The 25,100-nt window shown below is 34.3% G+C and overlaps 1 protein-coding gene across 2 annotated transcripts in view; it reads left to right on the top strand.

The window, feature by feature from the left end:
* LOC109056970 (calcium/calmodulin-dependent protein kinase type 1-like) overlaps positions 1–21,263 on the top strand; it is a 48,465-nt gene extending 27,202 nt beyond the window's left edge. For both annotated transcript variants that reach the window (XM_042733675.1, XM_042733674.1), the window contains 10 exons: positions 3,491–3,622; positions 9,511–9,585; positions 13,449–13,587; positions 14,308–14,434; positions 16,994–17,069; positions 17,183–17,295; positions 17,583–17,661; positions 18,264–18,351; positions 18,456–18,597; positions 19,451–21,263. In XM_042733675.1, the coding sequence (XP_042589609.1) occupies positions 3,491–3,622; positions 9,511–9,585; positions 13,449–13,587; positions 14,308–14,434; positions 16,994–17,069; positions 17,183–17,295; positions 17,583–17,661; positions 18,264–18,351; positions 18,456–18,597; positions 19,451–19,548 (1,069 nt within the window). In that variant the 3' untranslated portion in view covers positions 19,549–21,263. The remainder of the gene's footprint in view (positions 1–3,490; positions 3,623–9,510; positions 9,586–13,448; positions 13,588–14,307; positions 14,435–16,993; positions 17,070–17,182; positions 17,296–17,582; positions 17,662–18,263; positions 18,352–18,455; positions 18,598–19,450) is intronic.
* The last annotated feature ends 3,837 nt before the right edge of the window (positions 21,264–25,100 follow it).

Raw genomic sequence — 25,100 nt, forward strand, 5'->3', positions numbered from 1 at the left:
AATGTTATAATGTTGCCAATGTTGTTTTTTCCTGACCGGGGAACCAGTGTTATTTTTGTACTTTTTAAATACTATTAGTATTCATTCATATTTTGAAATTGATATTTATATTTACAGTTTTCATTTTAGTTTAAGTTTTAGTAATTCTGTTCAGTATTAGTTCTAGTAACTTTAGTTCTTAAAATGATTTATTTCAGTTAGTTGCAAAAGCAGCATTTCTGTTTTTTTTATGTTAAAGTAATGTAATATAATTTATTTCATCTATATTTCAATTACTGAGAGCAATTTTTAATTTTATATTTAGTGGCAGTATTAGCTCTTCGTAAATTGATTTCCAGTATAATAAATTAAATTATATTAATAATACACTCTAAACTGTTATCAATCTAATTAAATCAGTATTAACCAAATCTATGTTTGCACTGCAGAAGTGGTACAACTTTAGTTGAAGTGAATTTAGATCTATTTACACAGATTTTTTTATTGCAGCTCAGAAGTGGGCTGAATGCATTTATTCTGCATTCACAATTGCATAAAAGATGTTATGAGATTAAAGTTTTAAATATAATGTTATAAATATAGAAAAAGGAAATTATACTTTTAAATATGAAACTAAAACCACCATTAGATAATAGCAAGTCAATGGCTTGATGGACAAGACATTCAGTTATTTATTCAACCAATTTTCTGAAATGGCTAAATAATTTGGGAACTAAGCATATGACTTTCAATGGATCATTGACTCACGATTCGTTCAAAAACCCAAATTCAGTTAGTAACAAAAAACAACTGCGTGTTGATCGAAGACACAGTGCAATTTAATATAGTGAAAACAGATAATATTGACAAAATTGTGTTTAAAGTGTACAACATTAAATTATTGTATATTGAATTGTTGGATAAAATTGCCACATTTGCAATAATGCTGATTAGAGGTCGACCGATAATGGATTTTGCAGATACCGATAGCTAGGTTGGACCACACTGGCCAATACCAATTAATTAACCGATAGTTTTTAAAATGGATACTGAACAAAAACTAAAATAGTGCTTTACTTAAAAATACAATACTGAACCATACTACTAGTAGTAGTAAAAATAATAGTATAAATAATAATAATACTAATAATAATAATAATAATAATAATAATAATAATAATAATATTAATAGTAAATGTTGAAATTACCACACTCTAACAAGGAACAATACTTACACAGCTAATCTAATGTTACAAATGGACTCTTATTTTAAAGTGTTACCATTTAATTTCAAGTCATGCTTAAAGATGCACTTCTTTAAATATATACACAAAGGCCATAGCATTACAATTATACCAGCACAATGTATATTCTCACACTTTAACTGCTTCTATTCTTGAACACTTAATGATTATCTTATCAAAATAAAAGTCTAGGAGAACTCACCGGTATCACACACACTCCGGACGCGTCGTGTTCAACTCGAGCAGTAGTCTAAAACAGTTTATTTAATCACCAAACTGACACAAGTTTACTTCAAGAATGAACAGTGAGGCATAGATAAGTTTGAAGTTCAGTGTTTAAAAAACGGAGCAAACGGAAAGAGCGATCTATATTATAGCTTTATAAATGAAGCATACAGACTTTATTAGAGCCACAGAAAGACAAATGTTTTGATGAAAATGCTCAATTATACAATTCATTATGCACATTAACAATGATTCGGGGCAAATATAATGTAATTTAATGGAAAACTATGTGAATGGCGCTCTTTGGCATGGCAGGATTTTCCTTCGGCTGCATTTAAATCCGGGTCTGAAGTTTCTCACTCTGTTCAGCGTGCAGCATCAAATGTCTAAACAAATAGCATGTGCCGTCAGTGATTTCAACCACTAGAGGCCGCTTTCACACTGTATAATGGAAACAGACCCTTCTCAGACGCTCCAGCAATGGACGCAACCCGGAAAATTTATCGACATAGATTTTTGCCGATAACTGATTGTTCCAGCAATCAACTATCGGTGCCGAGTAATCGGCAAAACCGATACATCGGTCGACTCTAATGCTGATATGCGGGAAAATCACCACCCTTGCTTGTGTATGTGCTTAACTATATCACATGACGTAAACATAAGAATTTTGAGGGCATTGCATTTATTGTAGTTTCGTATTTTATTTGTTTGTAGCGCTTTGGGTTCTAGAAAAGCGCATTATAAATAAAATGTATTATTATTATTATTATTATTATTAACCACCAGGAGAATAAACTTAATAAAACTCTAATTCCTATTTGATATCACTTACATTTCAGACCAAATGTAGCTGGGACATCCTTTTTTATTTTTTTTTTCTGTCCAAAGCCAGTGCAAAGTCAAATATTATGTGTCTCTGACCAAAACACACTAATGTTGTTTATTTCTTGAATGAATCAGTGTTTTTGATCAAATCAGAAAGCAGCATTTAAATACTTCAGCTGAATCCTTAAACTCTTCTAGAGAACTCACCTCCTGCGTTATCGCTTTAGAGGAAGTCTTTTAAGATCTGCTTCCTGTAATGGTTAAAAGTGTTTTATGTTCAGCGATGAAATGACCTATGAGCCAGTGAGATTTCTTTGTGGACAGGGCCACAGAAATAGAAACTGAATTGTCTTGTTTCATTCACAGTTGGTTTAGATAAGAACTCAAATTTACATGGAAGAGCTTTTATTGCTTGTCATTGTACCATGTTGTGTCTGGTTAGGTCTTGCTGAGACAGGTCTGAGTCAACATTCGGCCCATCTGTGACTTTCACTGGAAAGATCAAAAGTAAAATAACAAGAGAGCTTTCCCAGCAGGATGTTACTTATGCCCACAATTTTAGAAATTTTGCATATAGGCTTTTGCCTTTAATGTTTTGGGGTTGCCAACTTTTTCAGGCCCAGGAACCTGTATTATTTTAATATTATTTAATAAACTATTGCAGTGTGTATTAATATTTTGAATATTTCATCATGTGCTTTTTTTGTATGTAGTTTTCATTCATTTTTATTTCAATTTCAGTAATTGTTGTACTTAAACATATTTCAGTTATTTGCCAATGCAACATTTCTAATTTTTGTTTCATTTGTTAATGTTATAGAAATGTTTTATAATTCAGTAATTATTACAATTATAGTTCATTATTATTCATTAATAATTATGTAATTATTCTAAATAATTTGTTAATCTTTAGTTAATGTTCATTCAAATAGTCATGAAATACTATTTATAGTCTAAATGCTTGTATATCTGTCCATGTAGGACCTTCATGGACCCCTGGTCTTACTGAATTCTCATAACATAATTTATGCAATTGTAAATGCGGAATAAATGCATTCAGCCCAGCTCTGAGCTGCATGAAACAATCTGTGCAAATATATCTAAATTCATTTCAGTTAACGTTTGTGTATCACTTCTGCGGTGCAAAAAATAGATTTGGTTAATACTGATTGGTAAAACTGACACTGATTGATTAAATGAATCTTGTCTTACAGAGGGGCTTTTTCTGAGGTGATGCTCGCAGAGGAGAAGAGGACAAGAAAACTAGTGGCGATAAAATGCATCCCGAAAAAAGCTCTGGAGGGGAAAGAGAACAGCATTGAAAATGAGATCGCCGTGCTCCACAAGTGAGTCACTGAAACAGCTGTTTCAGTTCATTTACAGATGCGCACGACACACACAAACACACACACACATTAAATATCACCACCTACTAGCTATATGAACAGTGAGTCCCATGGTTGTAAATCCATTTAGATCTTCATCTATGTGTAACAGCCGTGTTATCTCAGGGTGAGAGGACAGTAAGTGATTTGTGTGTGTGTTAAGAAGCTCGTGTTTAAACCTCTGGAATCATAAAGCTCTGAGGGAATGACTGAAGCCGGAGCAGCCGACACTATTTTTAGTGTCTGGGTTGCCCGGGTTACCACAGGCGAAAAGGCACAGCGTTCGCAGAGAAAATTGAGAGAAGCACTCACAGCCTGCTGCAAAGTCACATTTCTCAACAATGCTGCTGGCACCAGTGAAAGGGCCTTAGATTTAAACTAGGGTTTTAAAAATCAACTGCATCCTCATTTATTTAACTATGTTGCAAAACATAATGTGCTGTCCTACTTAGACAGCAAATTTAAGGCATCATTGATTCAATATGAAGACTGCTCTAAAAGGTAGGCTGCAACATTATGTGTTGCCTTCTAAGGTGACTGATTTTGGCCAAAAAAAAAAAAACAGAATATACTGCTACAACGTAAGTGCAAAAAAAATAAAAATAATCAATTTCGCAAAGAGTTGAATTAAATTTTACTGTGCTGTGAATTTTTATGCTTATGAAATTTGCAAATTAATGGAAGTTTTGAAAGGTCTCTTCATTTGTACTGTGACATACAGTATGTAGGGCAATGACTTGGTTCTGTCCTTTAGTAGTTGATTGGATGGAGGGAAAATCTCAACGCGAGCTTGCAGTTGATTGTAAAAAAAGGGGTGGAATTTATACAGACAAAATTATTGGTGAAGTCCTGCATACAACATCATAGAGAAGTCTAGTTGTGAAGAAGTGTTGTGAATGTTTATAAATTAAATAGCATAAATAGCTTTTTTTTTTTTTTTTTGCTTATTAAAATTGCAATTTAACAGAAATAGTGAAATATCTTTGCTTCCATACTGTCAAATATGTTGTATTCAAGTTCTTTCTCGAAAGTTTGTATTTAGTTGGCAAGTCGTAATTACGACATCAGGTGTTTTATGTCACTTTGGTTGGAGAAGATGGCGACAGAAAAAATCAACACCATTTTTAAACTTATCCTCTACAAAGTGATGAGTAAAGAAAGCGCATCCATGTGTTTTTGATTTTTTGGTTTTTATTCAATTTATAAAGCTGCTGAAAACGGAATTGTTTATGTATTAATTTTTTTAAGGGCTGTCAGTCAATTCAAATGTTTAATCTAATTAATTACATGGTGTGGCGATTAATAAATTTTAATTGATCACAAAATAAATTTGACTATGAAAATACCCACAGAAGATTAATTAAAGCTTTTATTGCATTAAATTAGAAATTATCAAGTAGACATTACAAAAAGAACATAAAAGAAGATAATTTGAGAAACATCTCATTATTTTTTGTTCATACAATGACAGGCACTGGCAACCAAAACAAAAGAAAGTAAATCATTCAGGATTGAAACAACATGAGTTTGAGTAAATGATGACAGAATATCCATGTGATATGAATTAATTAATTCATTCATTCATTTTAAATAAATAAAAATACATTCTAAAGAAGAAACTAATACTGCATGCATGTGGGCATGTTATTCAGTTCATTCAAACGCCTGATTCATTCAAGTATTAAGAAAATGGCTCTATGTATGATTGGCCTTTTGAATCATTGGTTCACACGATTCGTTCAAAACACGACTTCATTCAGAAACTAAACACTGCTATGTTGCTCACAGATGCACAACAATTCTTAACAATAAACCCTTAACAAATAGAAACTATGCGTTGTTTATTAAAGTAAAAGTTTACCCAAAAAATTAAAATTGCCTTAAAATGTACTGGCCTTCAGGCCATCCAAGATGCAGATGAGTTTGTTCCTTCATTTGAACAGATTTGGAGAAATGTAGCATTACATCACTCATCAGTTGATCCTCTGCTCATCAGTTGATCCTCTGCAGTAAATGGGTGCCGTCAGAATGAAAGTCCAAACAGCTGATAAAAACATCACAATAATCCACAAATTTACGTAATCCACATGACTCCCGTTCATCCATTATCGACTTGTGAGGTGAAAAGCTTGTTTGTAAGAAACAAATCCATTGTTATGTATCCATCGAGTAATCAGTCATTTTAACTTTAGTCATCTTTCCATATCCATTAATAGTTTGAAGGTAAAAACGTGGATTACTTGTGATGTTTTTATCAGCTCTCATTCTGCCGGCACCCATTCACTGCAGAGGATCCATTGGATTTTGTGTGAACTATTCTATTGATATTACTGGGTGAACTGTTCCTTTGATATTACAGAAATACTCTACTTGACAGTACTTTTATATGTAATTACACTGTAACAGACACCTGAAAATAAAGTGTAAGCCATTACTCAAATTAATTAATAATAATAACCTTGCTTTGGAATCGTGCCATCACTGACTGCCCACAGTTGTGTGGGTCTGAGTGGTGTGTAGTTTAGAAGGAGTCAAAGACGAGGCCACCACTACGCATGAAAGGCGAGAAGGGGAGTGGGTGAGTGTACATGTCGCAGACAGGAGAGAAAGAATGGGAATGAGAGGAAGAGAGACTCAGTGACTCATTCAGGTGCTTCTGTCGTGTCGTATTGCCAGTGGGGAGGTGTGTGGGATTCCCGGCTCAATTAGAGCCCACACATGCCACACACACACTCATCCAGCCCTTCTGTAAGTCAATGAAAATCAGTTGGGCTGTTAACCTTGGTGGGGGCAGTGAAGACTGAGACTCAGGGGTCATGGAGGAACATGTGTGACATTAGTTTATACATTCTTCTTTAACTCTTCTCTGTTATGCACTAGATTAATACAAAATCCACCCCCTCGTAGACTTTAGTCAGAATAGACGGCATATTTAATTTGAATGAACACAAGGCTGTGTGGGAGGGAAGTACAGTCTGTTCAATATGTCACAAGCTGTGTTCTGATTCTTTGGGTTCCTACGCAGTGTTCACTGCTCCCTGCACTGATCAGACGATTTCTGAAAGATTTTTTTTTTTTTTTTCACATGATGTAATTTGTTAATTTGGAGTTTCCTGAAACATCACCCAAGGTTAAATGTCAGTGTGTGTGTATATATATATATATATATATATATATAAAAAAAAATTGTATTATTATTTTTTTTTTACAGGAGTTTTTTATGCTCATCAAGGCTGCATTTATTTGATCAAAAATACAGGGGGAAAAATAATATAGTGAAATATTATTATGATGTAAAATAACGTTTTTATATTTTAATATACATTAAAATATAATTTATTCCTATGATGCAAAGCTGATTTTTCATCACCATTACTCCAGTCTGCAGTGTCACATGATGTCACAATTTTTTTTTCATCAAAGAATCCTGAAAAAAAGTTTAATGTTTGTTTCATTTTAGTAGTAGCAGTAGTAGTAGTAGTAGGCAATGTGCATTCTACTGAAAAATGGTTTTAGGCACAATGTCTTCAAATCAAACCGGACTTTTATTTTGACGGGTTGCCGTGAATACCTTTACAGTTCTGTGTATGAAATATGATAATAGTTTTACTCAAATCAAATGGTAAAATGCTCATGAAGTGACACTGAAGAGTGGAGTAATGATGCTGAAAATTCAGCTTTGCATCATAGGAATAAATTATATTTTAATGTATATTAAAATAGAAAAACATTATTTTACATCATAATAATATTTCACAATATTGAATTTTTTTCCTGTATTTTTGATCAAATAAATGCAGTCTTGATGAGCATAAGAAACTCCTGTGTAAAAGAGAAAAAAAAATTAGGGGTGTGATTTATCCCATGAGACGAGACGAGACATGAGACTGGACAGTACAACAATTTCCAGCACTGATAATAAATCAGCATATTAGAATGATTTCTTGAGGATCATGTGACACGTTATACTGGAGTAATGGCTGATGGAAATTCATCTTTGCATCACAGGAATAAATTCTATTTTAAATAGAAATCATTATTTTATTTTATAATAACATTTTGCAAGATTACTGTTTTTTTTCTGTATTTTTGATCAAATAAATGCAGCCTTGATGAGCAGAAGAGACTTCTTTAAAAGTCTTACTGATCCCAAACTTTTGACCGGTTGTGTTTGTGTGTGTGTGTGTGTGTATGTATGTGTATATATATACATATATATGTGTGTGTGTGTGTGTGTGTGTGTGTGTGTGTGTGTGTACATACATGCATTTATTTAGGGTAACTTACAATATGTAGGCCATGTAAGGTATAATTAACGTTGGACTGTTGAATTATTGAAAAACAATATATCCGTTTATTGCAGTTTGAGTATATTACGAAACTTCTGAAAAGTCCAAGAGAGAAGCAAAGATATAGTTATATGACTGAGTAAAATTATCAGTCTCTTGCGGTCTCAAACTACCTAAATATGAGTGTATAACCTGAACACTTTGAGCCTATAACAGTAACTGTAAGTCTCGAGTCTTATATTTTGTGGTCATCCTGATTAAATTATGTTATTCACAGTGAGTAGTTGAATTATTCCCTAATAAAAGAAACATTTTGTACAAAGTTTAATTTTCAAATATTGTTTTGCTTAAAATAAGATTTAATATTGCGATCCATCTCAGAGCTGGAAGGTTTGGTCGATGGCTTTGAACCTTTTAATTGAAGAATGTTTTGAAATCCCCATGGAGAAGAAAATGGACAGGGAAAATACTGAAGGCAGCGGCTTAAAATAAAGATGAAACACTTTTTTCCACACTTTTGTGAAATGTTTTTGCCCATTGCCATCGAGTGCTTGTGCCAGCTGCTCTGGAAATGTCACATTATGTTGTTGTTAGTAACATGTTTTACACTATGTTTATAATAGGCATGAGACATTTGATGGAACCAAATGAGAGCTCTCTCCCTCCTCCTCTGTCTGGCTTTTCTCTCATTCTCTTTCTCAGTCAATGCACTCAGACCTGGTTTCATAATTACATCGTATCTCAGGCTATAGGCAACAGGAAATCTGATTCCGGATCCCTTTGGTAAATATTTATGAAGCATCTCTGGGTCAGTTTAACAGTCTAGAACATTGTGGCAGAGATTCGTCTGGACGAGTAGAGATCTGGTGTCAGAACAGCTCTCGTGGAGACAGACTGATTAAAGATGTTAATATGAGCTGTGAAGCTGCAGTAACACAAAGACTAATTATAACCCTAACACCCAAACAAATTTGCATGCTGTGTATCAGTTCCGTGCCTTAAAGGAATATTTCAGGTTCAATTGTCAGCACTTGTGGAATAATGTTGTTTTACCACAAAACTACTTGCTGTTTCAAACATGTAGCAACAAGTAGGAAACCATGTGCATGTCAGAATTATTTAAGTGTGATGAAGTTGCTTAACTAGCATTTTGTGTGAAGTGATAAAAACTTTTACAACATTTTTGCCATGACATTGTAAAACAAAAACCCAAAATGGTCATAGATTGGCAAAAACAACTTTACAGCTCAATAATTTGCCATTTTTACAGATTAATTCATGGGAATTAGGGATCAGATTTTTTTCTAAGACAACAAGGGATGAGTGATTATTTTTTGTCATATTTAACATTATACCACAAATGCTGTCGATTGAGCTTATCTTATCACAGGCTCACTTTCAGTGCACACTGTTGCATTTTTGTCTCTCATGCTACATTGCATTCTGGAAGTATTTGTCTCTGTCATATTGTTTATTTCTGAAGTATCAGTAAAGATGTACTAGATATTTGCCTTATTCCTGGGTTGACATGTTATTGTTTTTTCTCTCTCTCTGTCCTAGGATTAAACATGCCAACATAGTTTCCCTGGAGGACATCTTTGAAAATAAATCACACCTCTACCTTGTCATGCAACTGTGAGTGATCGATCATTAATTTGAACTTTGCCGTCGCCCCATATTTTCATGTTTTCCACATGGAGTATGTGAGCCGACCTCCAAACAATTCAGCTATTATCTAGTCCAGCTGGCTTGTGCTGGTTGCCATTTTTAGCTCCTTATCTCAGACTCATTCATTTCTGTGACTTAAAGGCTCTCAAGGTTCAGATGTTGTGCGGCTTTTATGGTAAACAAATCCCTAAAGATCTCAATGTTGGCCAAAATCCAACTTTAAAGCATCTGTATGCAACAAATAAAAATGCAAAGGCATTATCACAATTAATATTATTGCTATCAAACGTAAATATAGACATTTAGACCCAAAACATTCTCTACATAAGTATATGAATGCAAACGCTTTCATTGTATTCTATAATATTTCAAAATTCCTCCATAACACATTGCAAGAATGTGTTGCATTCTCAGCCAGAGGGAACGCTATAGTGGCATTTGTCATGTTTTAACAAAGTACACTTACTTACATGTGTTAACTGACATACTAAAATAAAAATTAAAAAACGAGACCAAAAACAACAAATTATTTTAACTGTAGTCTTATTTTTAAATGTACTCAATCATAGAGTCATCTTTAAAAACTTGTAAATGCAAATATTTTTAAATATATGACTGTCGCCCAACCATTGGTTGAATAAACATATAGCCCTGCCCAAAACCTATTAGTTGTGGTGTGTTTCCCGTACCATAAAGTAACGTACCCCACTTAACTACTTTAGTATGATGCATTGTTGGCGAAATTAGCTAGCTAATCATGACTGTTTCCCGAAACTATAGTAAGTTTTTCACACATCTGTTGTTTGAACATTGGCTCAAAGAATTAAAAGTAGGTCTCCACGATTAGGATAAAAATCATAATTGTCGATTATTCCCTTGATATTGTAATTGCGATTATTAATTACGATTATCACAATTTACACTGAATGGTGTTTATACCATTGTTTGATGCAACTGCATGCCATATTTTTATATGAAAATATACAAGCTGAAAACACTCTAACTGAAAACCCTTTAGTGCTTTTCTATAGTACGTATTAAGCCTCAAATGTCAACTATACATCGGATTGGTTTCTTCTTTAAATTATAAAAAAGTAAAAATATGAATGGTATTATAATGTTGTACTAAAACTAAAATTAAAATAATTGGAAAACCCCTTAAGATAATATGTAGAAAGAAAAAAAAAACGCATCTTAAGCACGCAAAATAACATAAGTGGACTTTGAACGATTAATTGCCGCTTTGAACGATTACGTAATTGTGGCATCCATAATTGTAATTGCGATTAGAAATTTGATTAATTGTGCAGCCCTAATTGAAAGTGAAGCAATAACTTCTGTTTGTTGATCGCTTCAAGATGGAAATGCCAGATTATTAATGCTGATAGCATTTAAAGATGACTTCGCTATTTGGTTCTCCATTGTTTTGCTGTATTCAGGTTCCCTCTTGCGTCATATGGTTCTTTTACATTTGTACGCATATGCACATTCTTCAAAAACCAGGCTTTGATTCACTTTACAAACTAACAGATACAAAAGAAACTTGTGTATACATGTGGCATGATATATAGCTGTAGTTCCATTCACACAAATTTGCAAATGTTTCGGGAAATGCCGAATCATTGAACTATGTTGATAATGACACAACTTGAGATCATAGCTTGCTAACTATGCTTCTGGTCTGGATTATCAAGCAAAGAGTAAAAAGTTTTTAAAGTGGAAAAAATGACACATTTCATCTTCAGACCAGACGATCCCCACAGGAGACACACAACACAATACTAGAAGCTATCATGTGTCTTTCTAACAGGCCCCATAGAGCTACAGAGAAGCAGGTAATGCATGACTTTGTGTGTCACCCACCTCGGCTCTCTCTCGCCCCCTCATAGTGTCAACCTCTTTTAATTACTTATGTGCCAGAGAGCCTCGCTATTGTCTTTTCCTCTGAGAAATCAAGGGAAAGGCTGAACAACCACACACACACAGGCGCATAAGCCCACTGAACAGAGCTGGGAAAATATGCTCACACCTGCGTCTTCACACCTACCATCTAAAATCTCAGTAGAGAGAGAGTTAGTTGCGTATATAGAGAAGAGAGACAGATTATATCACGGATGGCAAACGATGGAGAGAGAAACACGGCAAAGGGTCGTTTTCCACAACAGCTGTGTTAACAGAGAGATCAAGAGTGACAGAATGACAGAAAGGGAAGCAAGAGAGATATTCATTGTCGTATTTTCCGGGTGATGGCAACTCTGCATGCAGACAGCAGGACTCCAAGCTTGCCTGGGCTTTCAACTCAGTGAGAGATTAACTCTGCATGCATGTACGTTTGTGTGTGTGTGTGTGTGTGTGTGTGTGTGTGTGTGTGTGTGTGTGTGTGTGTGTGTGTGTGTGTGTTAGCACCCACAGTCTTGATGCTTCAAATACCACAGACTGTGAAATCCCACCCTCAGCATTCCCTTCATCCTACACATGCGAAGAGACAAAACACAGTCACTTCTGAATGAAGTTTCACTGTCTCCGCACTCTTTGTGTTGAGAAGTTAGGAGGAAATGGACAGCATGTCTTGTTCATCCAACAAATGGGTTAATCTCACAGAGAAATGCTGATATGTTTCACCCCAGTTATATTCTACCTTAATGAAATGATCCTTATTTCAGGACCAATAAGACTAACTGCATTTGTGAAATTTATTTTGACAATTAAAGGGATACTCCACCCCAAAATGAACATTTTGTCATTAATCACTTACCCCCTTCCGTCGTTCCAAACCCGTAAAAGCTCCGTTCGTCTTCGGAACACAATTTAAGATATTTTGGATGAAAACCGGGAGGCTTGTGACTGTCCCACAGACTGCCAAGTAAATAACACTGTCAAGGTCCAGAAAAGGAATGAAAGTCATTGTCAGAATACTCCATCTGCCATCAAACGTGCAATCTGGGTTATATGAAGCGACGGGAACACTTTTTGTAAGCGAAGAAAACAAAAATAACGACTTTATTCAACAATTCCTTTGTCAACAGTCTCCTCTGTATGTAACCCAGGTTAATGACAAAATTTTCATTTTGGGGTGGAGTATCCCTTTAAGCATATTTCCCCAAATTCTCATTACTGTAATAAAAAACAATCAGTTGTATTACATTTGTCCACATAGAGAATTTTTTGTATTAATTATTATTTTTATTTATTTATATTATAGAAATGATAATTGGGAGATAAAATATATAAAACTGGTATAATAAAAAAGAAAAAAAAAGTATACTTTTAAAGAGTGTTTTAAGTATGGTGGAAAAGCTTCTTGTTTTTGTTAGATCACCCTTACAAAAAGGCACCACTACTGTAGTGCCACCATGTTATCGTGATGGTGTCTCATGGTATTGCTTCTTTGATACATAATAGTCATGTCCAAACTCCTTGATATTACCATGGTATTTTTTATTTTTTTTTTTTAGTGCCTGAGAATAAAAATTGATCTGTTAATATAGATTGGGTAGTGTAACCACTTCTAAGGAATGAAATCAGTTTGCTGCTACAGAACTTTATATGAGTCATGTTTGAAGTTTACTTAAACAATGAGATGTGTGTGAAAGAGAGCGTTTCTACCCAGTCTTTCAACATGAAATGAGTAAAACAGCTTCCTCTGGTGGTTGTGAGGAAGTACAGCATCACCATGTGGTTCTGCTGTGATCCTGCTGTGCGCCAGTCTGTCTGGAGTTAAAAACAACAACAAAAAATTGACATGGAGTGAGCATGTGCGTTGGTGTGTGTGAAAGACACAGAAACCAAAAACAGCTTTGCAAGCATCTCTCTGTTTTTTCCATTGGCAGAGTGTCCGGTGGTGAGCTTTTCGACAGGATTGTGGAAAAAGGATTTTATACAGAGAAAGATGCCAGTAAGCTCATCCAGCAGATCCTGGATGCTGTGAAGTACCTGCATGACATGGGCATCGTGCACAGAGACCTGAAGGTGAGACAGCAGTTGGTCTGGAGGAAAACAGGTCTGATGGAACAGATAAAAGGAGTTGTTTTCAACCACAGAGTGTCAGATATCTGTTCTGAAAGTTTTGAATCTTCTCTTCCCATCCATAGAGCTTAATCGTTTCATTCAGGAGCCCTTGATGGTGCTCTTGATATTAATAGTCAGGCCTTTGCCTCCAGAGACCAGGAAAGTAATTCTAGGTAAATGGATCAATCAATGGCTCCAGTCCCATTTTTAGAATTATCATTTGGGTCAGTGCCGTGACCTAGTGGTTGACTTGAGCATGTTGAGCCCCATTTCTCATATGGGAGATGTGAGTTTGTACTTGAACTCCTTAGTACAACTAGCCAAACACCCTAGAAAACACATAGCAACTCTCTAACAACCATTCTGAGGACATTAAAAAATTAATTTTGTAAACTAAATAAAAACTAACATTCTTTTAAAAAACTGAATTTTATTAATCTCCTTATTAAACAGTGCATAAGAATATACTGAGAATATTCTCTGTATGAGAATGTCTATGTATGTTTGGTAACTTAACCCAGTGTGACAGTAAATGTCCATATTGCCTTTTCTGTTTGTATATATATATATATATATATATATATATATATATATATATATATATATATATATATATATATATATATATATGCCACACACAAAAGGTTTGAGCGTCTATTTGTGTCTCTTTTTTTAACACAGCCAGAGAACCTGCTGTACTACAGTATGGATGAAGAGTCCAAAATCATGATCAGTGATTTTGGTCTGTCAAAGATTGAGGGTTCAGGTAGTGTGATGAGCACAGCGTGTGGCACTCCTGGATATGTAGGTAAGACACACCTCCATATGCAAAAGTATGGTATATATCTGGATGAAACCACAGCCTTTAAGATTTGAACACTGTTGAACTAAATTGAAGAGGATAATATACATAAACCAACTACGAATACCAGTGAAGTGTTTTGTCTAGATGTGTATTTCAAATCCAGGTCTAAAAGCAATCTAACATCAGTCTTTTCTTATTTTATAACATTCTTCAAGTTTACCTATGAGTACGGAAGAGGATTAGGGCCAAGCAATAATAAAAAAATAAAACCATCTCGAGATTAAAGTCATTATATTGCGAGATTAAACTCGTTAAATTTCGAGAAAAAAAGTCGAAATACAATCTTGAGAATAAACTCATGAAATATCGAGAATAAAGTCGTTGTGTTTCGAGATTAAACTCGTTAAATTTCGAGAAAAAAAGTCGATATACAATCTTGAGAATAAACTCATTAAATATCGAGAATAAAGTCGTTGTGTTTCGAGAAAAAAACTCGTTAAATTTCGAGAAAAAAAGTCGAAATACAAACTTGAGAATAAACGCATTACATTACACGCCATTAATGGCAATGCCGTGGGGTTTTAATTTATCATAGCTGTCCAAGTGCCAGAGTGCATTTGGGTGAAGCCAGCGATAACCTTGCATTTCTCCTCTGGTTGTCATTTCATGTTGGACAAAAGCAAGTAGCCTACATTTTCATTTTTTTTTCATTTTCATTTTATTTTATTGCTCCATGGTAAAACACAAAACATTTCATTTTCTTCTTTAGATAATTTAAATTCCCATGTGCAAAAGGGATCAGAAAGAAGATAAAATCTTATAATATCTGTCCCCTATTCCAAAAGCAAAATAACCTTTCTTAAGCAGCATACCACCAAAGTTACACTGACAAAAAAAAACAATGTTGGTTTAAAAATCAGCATTCATGCAGTATAATAATTCAGGCAATGCCCAAACAACAAAACAACAGTAATCCAATACATACATACTGACCAATATTACTAAAGCCAATATATATAGAGCAAAACAAAACCAAGCAAAAACCAAAAACAACATAGACCTCACCATATTAATACTGACTGAATATACTCTGTTTATACTTATACTTAAACTGACCAATATTACTACAACTTTTAAGATTATCATGCAAGGAGTTCCACACTTTTACTCCCATAACTGAAGGGCACATTTGTTTTTATTGTTGTACGTGCAAATTGATGTTTAAAATTATACCTTCTCCTACTGAACTCTTTTTCTAACTGATAAAGGTGTTGTATTTTCTCTGGTAACATTTTATGTCTTGCTTTTAAACAAAATTATTAGTGTTTGAAACTTAACCAAATCTTCTAACTTTAATATTCTGGATTTCGCAAATAATTTACTTGTATGTTCTCGAAAGTTAACTTTATGAATAATTCTTATGGCTCTCTTCTGTAGAATAGATAAAGGTTTGATATTTATCTGATATGTGTTCCCCCAGACTTCTATGCAATAAATAAAATATGGTACGATGAGTGAACTATAAAGTATTTTTATTGTTTCCTTATTTAATACATCCTTCACTTTGTTTAAAACAAAAATGTTTTGGCAGATTTTTCTTTTAATGTGTGCTATGTGAGGTTTCCATGATAACTTATCATCCATAATTACACCAAGAAAACGAAACTCAAACACTCTCTCAATATCAACTCCATCGCCCAAATTGGACTGATTTTTTCTTCTAAAAAGACCTAGCCGCTTGCAAATTCACTTTAAAGTTCGTGTGCTAATTATTATTGTGTCATAATTAGCTAAAGTTGATAGTATTTCTTTGTTACTGAAAGATATAGGCTATGCAATGAACACTGATCGAATGCGTTATTCTCTACATTTCATTTCGACTTTTTTTCTCGAAACACAACGACTTTATTCCCGAAATTAAATGAGTTTATTCTCACGATTATTTCGACTATTTTTCTCGAAATTTAACGAGTTTAATCTCGAAACACAACGACTTTATTCTCGATATTTAATGAGTTTTTTCTCAAGGTTGTATTTCGACTTTTTTTCTCGAAATTTAACGAGTTTTTTCTCGAAACACGACGACTTTATTCTCAGAAATTTAATGAGTTTATTCTCAAGATTGTATTTTGACTTTTTTTTCTCGAAATTTAACGAGTTTAATCTCGAAACACAACGACTTTATTTTCGATATTTAATGAGTTTATTCTCAAGATTGTATTTCGACTTTTTTTTCTCGAAAATTAATGAGTTTAATCTCGCAATATAATGACTTTAATCTCGAGATGATTTTATTTTTTTATTATTGCTTGGCCCTAATCCTCTTCCGTATATGAGCCTCAGTGTAAAAAAATGGGTTAAAAAATAAAATAAATGTGTATGTTGGACGAGAGGCATGCTTAATTACACTACTTTTATATAATTAATTAACCACAAAATGTTCAGGTTAAATTGTCATTGTCTCCAAGTTTTTGGTTAGGGTTGTTTAGTCTACCTACTTACTAGAACGGGCTGAAGTGATCAGTTAAATTGATGTTTGATCCCATTTATTCTGATCTTCAGCTCCTGAGGTTCTGGCACAGAAGCCGTACAGTAAAGCGGTGGACTGCTGGTCAATCGGGGTCATTGCTTACATTCTGTGAGTTTGAATATTACTGTTGCTTATACATGTGTATACTTCCCTTCTAATTTTTTACCTGAACTGAATTCATTCCCAAGAATTCAACCGGACTTCTGTTTGTCTCCTCTCAGTTTATGTGGCTATCCACCATTTTATGATGAGAACGATGCCAAGCTCTTTGAGCAGATCCTGAAGGCAGAGTATGAGTTCGATTCACCGTACTGGGATGATATCTCTGAGTCGGGTATAACACAACATTTCCCTGAACTTTCATAAGTTTAGTGAGGTTAAATCTTGAGTTTTCATTCTTTCTTTTACCAAACAGTAATGGTTGTCAAATAGATTCGGAGTCAGTGAAAATATGTCTTTTATGTCTGGCAAATCAAACTAAAGAATCTCTCAAGAAATTGAGGCCAAGTTATTTTCTCTTCGTTTCTTTCTATCTTCCTCTAACAGTTGCTTTGTTTCTCAATGACATTATGGAAACAGCTATGTCATGTTCTGAACTTTCACACTATGCTCTTTTCTCAGCCAAAGATTTTATTGTGCATTTAATGGAAAAAGATCCCAGCCAGCGTTACACGTGTGAACAGGCTCTTCAGCACCCATGGTATGAGTTCAGACGCCACACTGAGACTAATCCTCAGTGACACTGTCAATCGCACTTTTATACTTGGAGTTTGCAGTCTCTCATGCAGCAATTTAAACAATGACAGCACAAATACGTACAGTTATTTATTGCCATAACCATTATAGTTACCATATGTTGTGGCTTTACTGCTTAAATAGGCAGTCAGACATTGTTATGAACCTTCACATTTTAACCTTTCAAACATCTGTCAACGGGTCCAACAACACATTGAGTACCTTTCCCAGTTCCAGATAATCTAGAGCTTGCGAAATTCTTTCCAGCAACATCATTTATTTATGTTGTAATTTCAAACCCGCATAACTTTATTTTATGGAACACAAAAAAGAGGTCGCTCTTTCCATCCAGTGAAAGTAAATAAAGGGGTGGATGTTGTAGAACTCGAAAAATGACAAAAGAAAAAAGCATCATGAAGTACCACATGTGATTTGTACGCTGTATGAAAAAAATAAATAAATTAATAATATACACTGATAATGTGTTCCTCAAAAAGATATTTTGCTTTTATACAAGCAGATACGGTTGACATTGGAGGAAAGTTAAATGTCTGTTTTGTACTTCAGGATCGCTGGAGACACAGCGTTGGATAAGAATATCCACGAATCTGTCAGTGCCCAAATTAAGAAGAACTTTGCCAAAAGCAAGTGGAAGGTAAATCCATGCATATATGAGAGTGAAAGAAATACTGAAATATTGCAGGTGAAAAGCATGGTTTCTGATTTTAATGGCCATCTTTCTCTTACTGTCATACACAGCAAGCATTTAATGCCACAGCAGTAGTTCGTCACATGCGCAGGCTGCAGCTGGGAACCAGTCAGGAGGGCCAAACACAGTCCACCCTGCCCAGCCCCTGCCACGGGCACCTGCTGCTGCCCGAGGGGGACGAGGAAGAGAGCTGTCAGTATCTAAACATCTCACATTTATATTTACCACTGTTTGTGCATATCCATTCATCCAGACAGACAATACTGTTAACTGCCAGTCATAGTAAAGCATCACATAAATCTTACTGTAAATTTACAGTATTAGACCAGCTTTTAGTCAAGCCAGGTCATATTTCAGCCTATAATATATATATATATATATATATATATATATATATATATATATATATATATATATATATATATATATATATATATATATATAAAATATTGCATAAAGGAGGGGATTTTCTTTTGGCATTTTATAAACATTCTTTTTATTTAAGAATATTTTCCCAACAGTTTCATTACAGTAATGTTAAAAAAATCTAATGACTTAAATTACTATAATGTTGAAAATCTCATTTTTAGCGTAATATAGTACTGAATGCAGTACTTTTTTTTTCATTTAAATCAGCATAAGTTAAATACAGCACAATATGCTACAATAATGTGTAAATATATTAAAAAAGTAAATATTAAGAATACTTTTTGATGATTTGTGTGTGTGTGTGTGTGTGTGTGTGTGTGTGTGTGTGTGTGTGTGTTTGTGTGTGTGTGTGTGTGTGTGTGTGTGTGTGTGTTTAATTTTGTGTGTGTTTTTGTTTGTTCTAAAATCACTTCACTTTCTTTTTCCATGCATCCATTCATTCTCCAAACTTCATATTCTCTGTAGGGTAACAGGGATCACATTTTCTTTATGCATAATTTCTGATTTTTATTTTCACAGTGGAGTGAAATATGACATGTTCTTGAAATGTTGTTAGTTACTTTAGGAGGACTATGTCTCAATAGGTACTCAAGGATGACTAATCTCTCTCTTTTAGCCCTGCGGAGGGAAAACAGTGGCTGTTCTGAGGGTGTCAGTGATGGAAATGACATCCAGAACTGCACCTACCATGTCCATCCTACTAGTCGGGTCTGAGTGTCAATCATCCTGCAGTAACCAATGACTGACTGTCCTGTTTTTCCACTGGAGTCCTGCCACACCCCCAGTCTGGCCAGGAATACTGAGTAGTTTCAGCATCCTGCCACTTGGAGGCGCTGAAATGTAAAGAACCAAGGTGGGAATGGGGTCACTACTATTCCAATGGAGCGATTCTGTTTAATGAGAGTTCGAAAAGAGACAGGCTCTTCATGGGTAATATATGCTATTGTGGGGGCTGGATAGAGATTGGACAGTGTTTTAACTTGTTTTTTTTAAAAAAACACCGTCTACTTACATTTTTCTTTTCCTGAACTAAACATCCACAGGCCTGTTTCTCTTTTAATTCAAAATGCGACAGTGGCTGTTGGGATGTGGCCTGATTTAATGCACATACATTTTAGATTTGGTGACATTTTATGAGATTATGAATTTAAGGTTATGCTAAGATTGCCCATTTTAAATGCACGGTAAATATTCTTTCTTTTCAGCTAAGCTACGAACAGATTTCACATCCATGAGATTTTACATATTAGTTGTGTTGCCACATCTCAATTGCTTTGTACATCCAAAAGAAGCGCTGATTTCATGTAAATTACATTTTAGTTTGTTTTTGAAATATTGAACATCTTTTTTTTACACTAAGTCTACACAACAGATCATGCAGTCAGTATGTTTAAGAGCGTCTTTCTCGCTTCAAATGTTTTCTGTGGTGCCTTCATGGATTCAGTATCAATGTTTTACTCTTTTTTTATTTGTATAAATATGTTTTGATCTTTTCAGTTGGGAATATTGGAAGCTGTACATGTTAAAACATTGCTGTTTACCATCAAATTCACCTACATGGCATATAAGGCTATTCTAAGCTATGCACTGTCGGTGGACGCTTTGTAAGTGTCTAATGTTTAATGCTGCCATCCTGTAAATATTGCAAAGCTATTGTTTTTTGTAAACCCCTTTCTATTACAACATTAAAAATACTCAGGGGAGGAATTGAAATCAGAGAATTGTGATATACTGAATGGTCATTTTACAAGAAAAAAACTATAGGATACTGAATAAACATCACTACGAGGCTGTGGTCCATATTATATAAATATATCTGACAGTTTGGATTCTTTTCGATGTTGGAACCTGTATGAAAGTAACCTCCATTAAACTACATGAATGTGTGACTTGACTCCAATTTTATTGTTTTGTTTGTTTCCATTCACTGCTGTCCAGAAGTTAAAGAAAAAAACACGAAAAAACAAAGTCACATAATAGAAATCTCGGAGAAAGTTTTCCACAAGTTGGTTGGAAGATAGCGGTTTTCCATAATCCAGGAAAACATCCAAGATGGAAGACATCTGTGTTTTTTGTTTTGTTTTTAGTGACTATGATTATGCTGAAAATGTTTATGCTGTTAATTACTTTAAATGAACTTCATACTGTATGTAGTGCTAAATTCTCAAACAATACCAAAAGCTTTGGATTAATTGATATTGTAAAAGTACATACAAATAGAATTGAAGTCTCAGACCTACTTAATTTGTGACAGCTGTTTCACAGTCCCTTTGTCATTTTTTCCATAATGTTTTAATCTTGAAGGTTCTCATCACAACATACGTAGAACCATTAGTTAACTCTTTATTCTGGTGCTGACTAGCTCTCAAAGGTCTGCTTTAAGAGATCTGTTTACAAATACATAAGAAAATGGGAGGTTGGGGAACAAACACATATAAATTAAGGTATATCTAAAAAAAAAACTAAAACTTATGAATTCCAATGTACAATTATTTGATTTAAACATATTGTTTGATTTTGTTCTATGTCTGTATCTGCTTTCTGAATTTATTTTACATGTGTGGTGAAGACAGATGAAATCAAAGTTTAAAAAGTATAAAACATTTATAGTAAAAGGCAATGTGTCATGTGATTTTGCCTGCAGTGTTGCTTGTGCAGACTTCCTGTATTGATCAAGATGCCAATATGAGATGGTGAAAAAAAAAAAAGTGAAAGTGAAAGTGAATTGACGTTCAGCCAAGTATGGTGTTCAGTTGTGAGTATTATTGATCTGAATTTTTACAATTAGTAGTGTAGTGGCATATGTTAGTGAACACACACACACACACACACTGTGAACACACACCCGGAGCAGTGGGCAGCCATTTTATGCTGCAGCGCCCGGGGAGCAATTGGGGGTTCGATGCCTTGCTCAAGGGCACCTCAGTCGTGGTATTGAAGGTGGAGAGAGAACTGTACATGCACTCCCCCCACCCACAATTCCTGCCGGCCCGAGACTCGAACTCACAACCCTTCGATTGGGAGTCCGACTCTCTAACCATTAGGCCACGACTTCCCACGACTTCGCCAATATGAGATGGTGGGTCAAAGAATAAATTCTGTGGTAGCCCTTTAAATGCTCTGGTGTTTTCAAAAATATATGTATGATATGCACAGGCGGCATTGTGTACTTGAATGTGTTTAAATGTGATGTTGCCTGCGGATCATGGTCGCAAAAGTGAAAATGAGGATTTGCTATCCACACACATATATATATATATAAATTGGCTTAGAAAATATTGTCCGGTTGAGCATCAAGACAGTTAGCAAGGTAAATCATAGTATAACGGATTCCTCATTTTTACAGACTTAAACTTATGCTATTTTATAAAGTTGAATGTTTAAGTATTGGTGCATATGATGCTGTGTGTATTTAAGCATGGTGTGGTGATTTATGTACATACATAAAAAGATTATTGTAAATACACACAAATACATTTACTCACAAATATATGCTATTGTTAAATGTAAAGTGCAAAAATATATATATAAACATTTACGAGTTAGTTAACATCAATGGAAACCTCTAAAATTCTTAATAGCAGTTATGTATAATTGGTTGTTGTCGTAGTTGTTTTCTAGGCTGAATGGCAACATTGAACCAACTATACAGGCATGGGACATGATTATCATAAACCAACTATGTTTAGAGTGGAATACTAGTGTGATGTGTACTTCATACTGCACATTATGCACATTCTACTGCCTGTCATAAAAAAAAAGGTGATTGGTATGTTATTTTGCATTTCTTATAAATTGTCTGTAAAAATTAGTTTTCATAGATCATATTTAAAAATTAGGCAAAATTAAATATATTTTTAAAGGTGTCACGAAATATGGCTGCCAAGCACATTGCATCATGGGATATAGTAGGCAGTGTCCTCTGCTGTATACTGCACAATTTTGTCAGGGCTTAACCCAAGTATTCTAAACATATTGCACTTGGTAAACATGCTGTGCAAATATTAAGAACAGTATGATAGATTGCCATTCCGAACATTTGGATTATCCCTACTCTTTATGACACATGAATAAAGAGTTGATAGCTACCTCTCTGACTTCTAAATGCGTTCTGCAGAAGTCGTGGTTTGCATTCGTTTATTTATTTTGGACAGAGCACGTTTTTGACAGTATCTTGGAAAAGAACACAGCGTGAAAATGTACCAACTTGAAACAACTCAGGATTGCAACAATGTTGGATTTACATTCTGTGTATTAAAAAAAATCCCCCATTTTTCCAAGTCCTAAAATACATTTGCAAACCCAAACATTAGTATCATTGGCCTTAGTAATAATGAATAGGCAAGATGAATTTCAAGGGCTTGACGCCTTAAAACGAATGTCTTTCCAATTGTAGTCTTAAGATTGAAGTTTGAAGATTTAATTTCTCTTTCTCCATGTTTCTAAACACATCTAACAGACAAATTTAAAATCAAAAAGAGATTTGCTTCAAATTTTATTTTATAATAAATGTGTTTACATTGTATTTCAGGGTTCCCTTTGATTCACTTTAAACAAAATACTAATGACAGTATGTTGTAAAAATATGTATAACCATAGGCATATACATACTGTTCAGCCTTTTTGTAAGACATGTACGCTGTTTTGATTTATTACTTGTATGGATGCAGTGCATCATATATTTACTGTATTTTTTCATAATGGAGTGATTGATATTGATGCCAATGATTTGTATTTTTAAAACATTTGTAAATGTAAAGTGGATTAAACTTTCCTTGTCTATGCACTGTTTCTGTGTGCTTTCTAGTGTGTTGAAAGAGTGAGAATGAGAGAGAGAGTGAGAGATGAGTGGACGGATGTGGTAGAAGTGAATAATAGCAGGTTATGGTAATAAAGGCCTACTCAAGCATGTTTTTGAGAGAGATTTTTACGGGGGTTTAGTATTCCCTGCACCACAGTGGAAATTCTTTTGAGTTCTTGGCCTGTGCAGAGTGTAAGATGTTATATAAAAATAACTTTCAACTGATTTTTTCAACTGATCACACACATTTTCAAAACTTTGCCTCTCTTTTTCAAAACTTCACACACAAATCCAAGAACTGCACTAACAAAATGCCTCACATCTCAGGCAAAATGAAGCAATGCATTCAAAATATCACAAACACATCTCAAAAGCAGACATTTGTCTTATGTTGCAGACACCTTTGCCGTAATATTATATTTTTGGATATATAATGTAATGTTTTTGGATATATCATATTTTAGCACACAATTATTCAAAACCTAAAGCTCTTCTTTCATGAGCGGCTATGTACATTTATGTACAAAACTGAAAGTAACTGGCAGAGAGATGTTGAAAAAAATTCACAGTAAACACGAAAGCAAGATTGAAAACAATATTTTTTTTCTTTCTTTTTTTTTTTTTTTTTTTACTGTAAGCATTTGTGGTTGTGAAAACAAGAAAGAAAATAAATACATTGTTTGCATCCACTGTTCAAAACCTACAGTTTTTCTCAGTCACTTTGGTGCATTTCTCATATCAGAAATGAAATTCTCAAAACTACTTGTTCAACCTCCACATCTTCTAGTCGCTTGTGCACATCATAAAATAAGTTTCTCATTCTTTTGAACGAGTTGCGATTGCTTTGGTACATTCATGCAAGTGATTATGTACATTTGTCTGCGGTTTCCTACATTATCAGTTGCTAATGTCATGTTGCTCAAAATGTATTATATAGTTTTCTGTGCAATAATCTTATCCTTCAAAACATCTAGTCATTAGTTCATCGTATAAGTCATTACATGCAAAATGGTTGATAGTTATCATAAACTGTCAAGCATGTTTTCTACACATTTCTATTAGTCTTTTTGTAAATTTGCCATGAATTGTGCCGGTAAATCTTGACTTTCACTAATGAAGACAAAGTAGATCAACCAATGATAAACTAAGTTCTCTGAAATTCCTCATAAAGTGCTGGATGCAAAATGAAAGTTCTGGCTAAGGAGTGTTTACTGTGTTTGTGTTTCTAGTTTTGTATTTTTGCCTTTGTGCCTGTATTTCTTTTCATTACAATGACGTTGTAATGTGTTTTTGTTGTTGTTGTTGTCAGACCACTAGTAAAAGTGTAACTGGGAATCCTATCCTGTCTCTTTCAATGAGTATTCCACATACAGTAATGTGTAAATTTGTACTTTTGAAATGGATATATGGCATACACAAGAATTGCAGCCTCATGCATTTCAATAGAGTAACTGTCATCCAAACG

Source organism: Cyprinus carpio, chromosome B11 (genome assembly GCF_018340385.1).
Source record: "Cyprinus carpio isolate SPL01 chromosome B11, ASM1834038v1, whole genome shotgun sequence".
NCBI classification, from domain to species: Eukaryota; Metazoa; Chordata; class Actinopteri; order Cypriniformes; family Cyprinidae; genus Cyprinus; species Cyprinus carpio.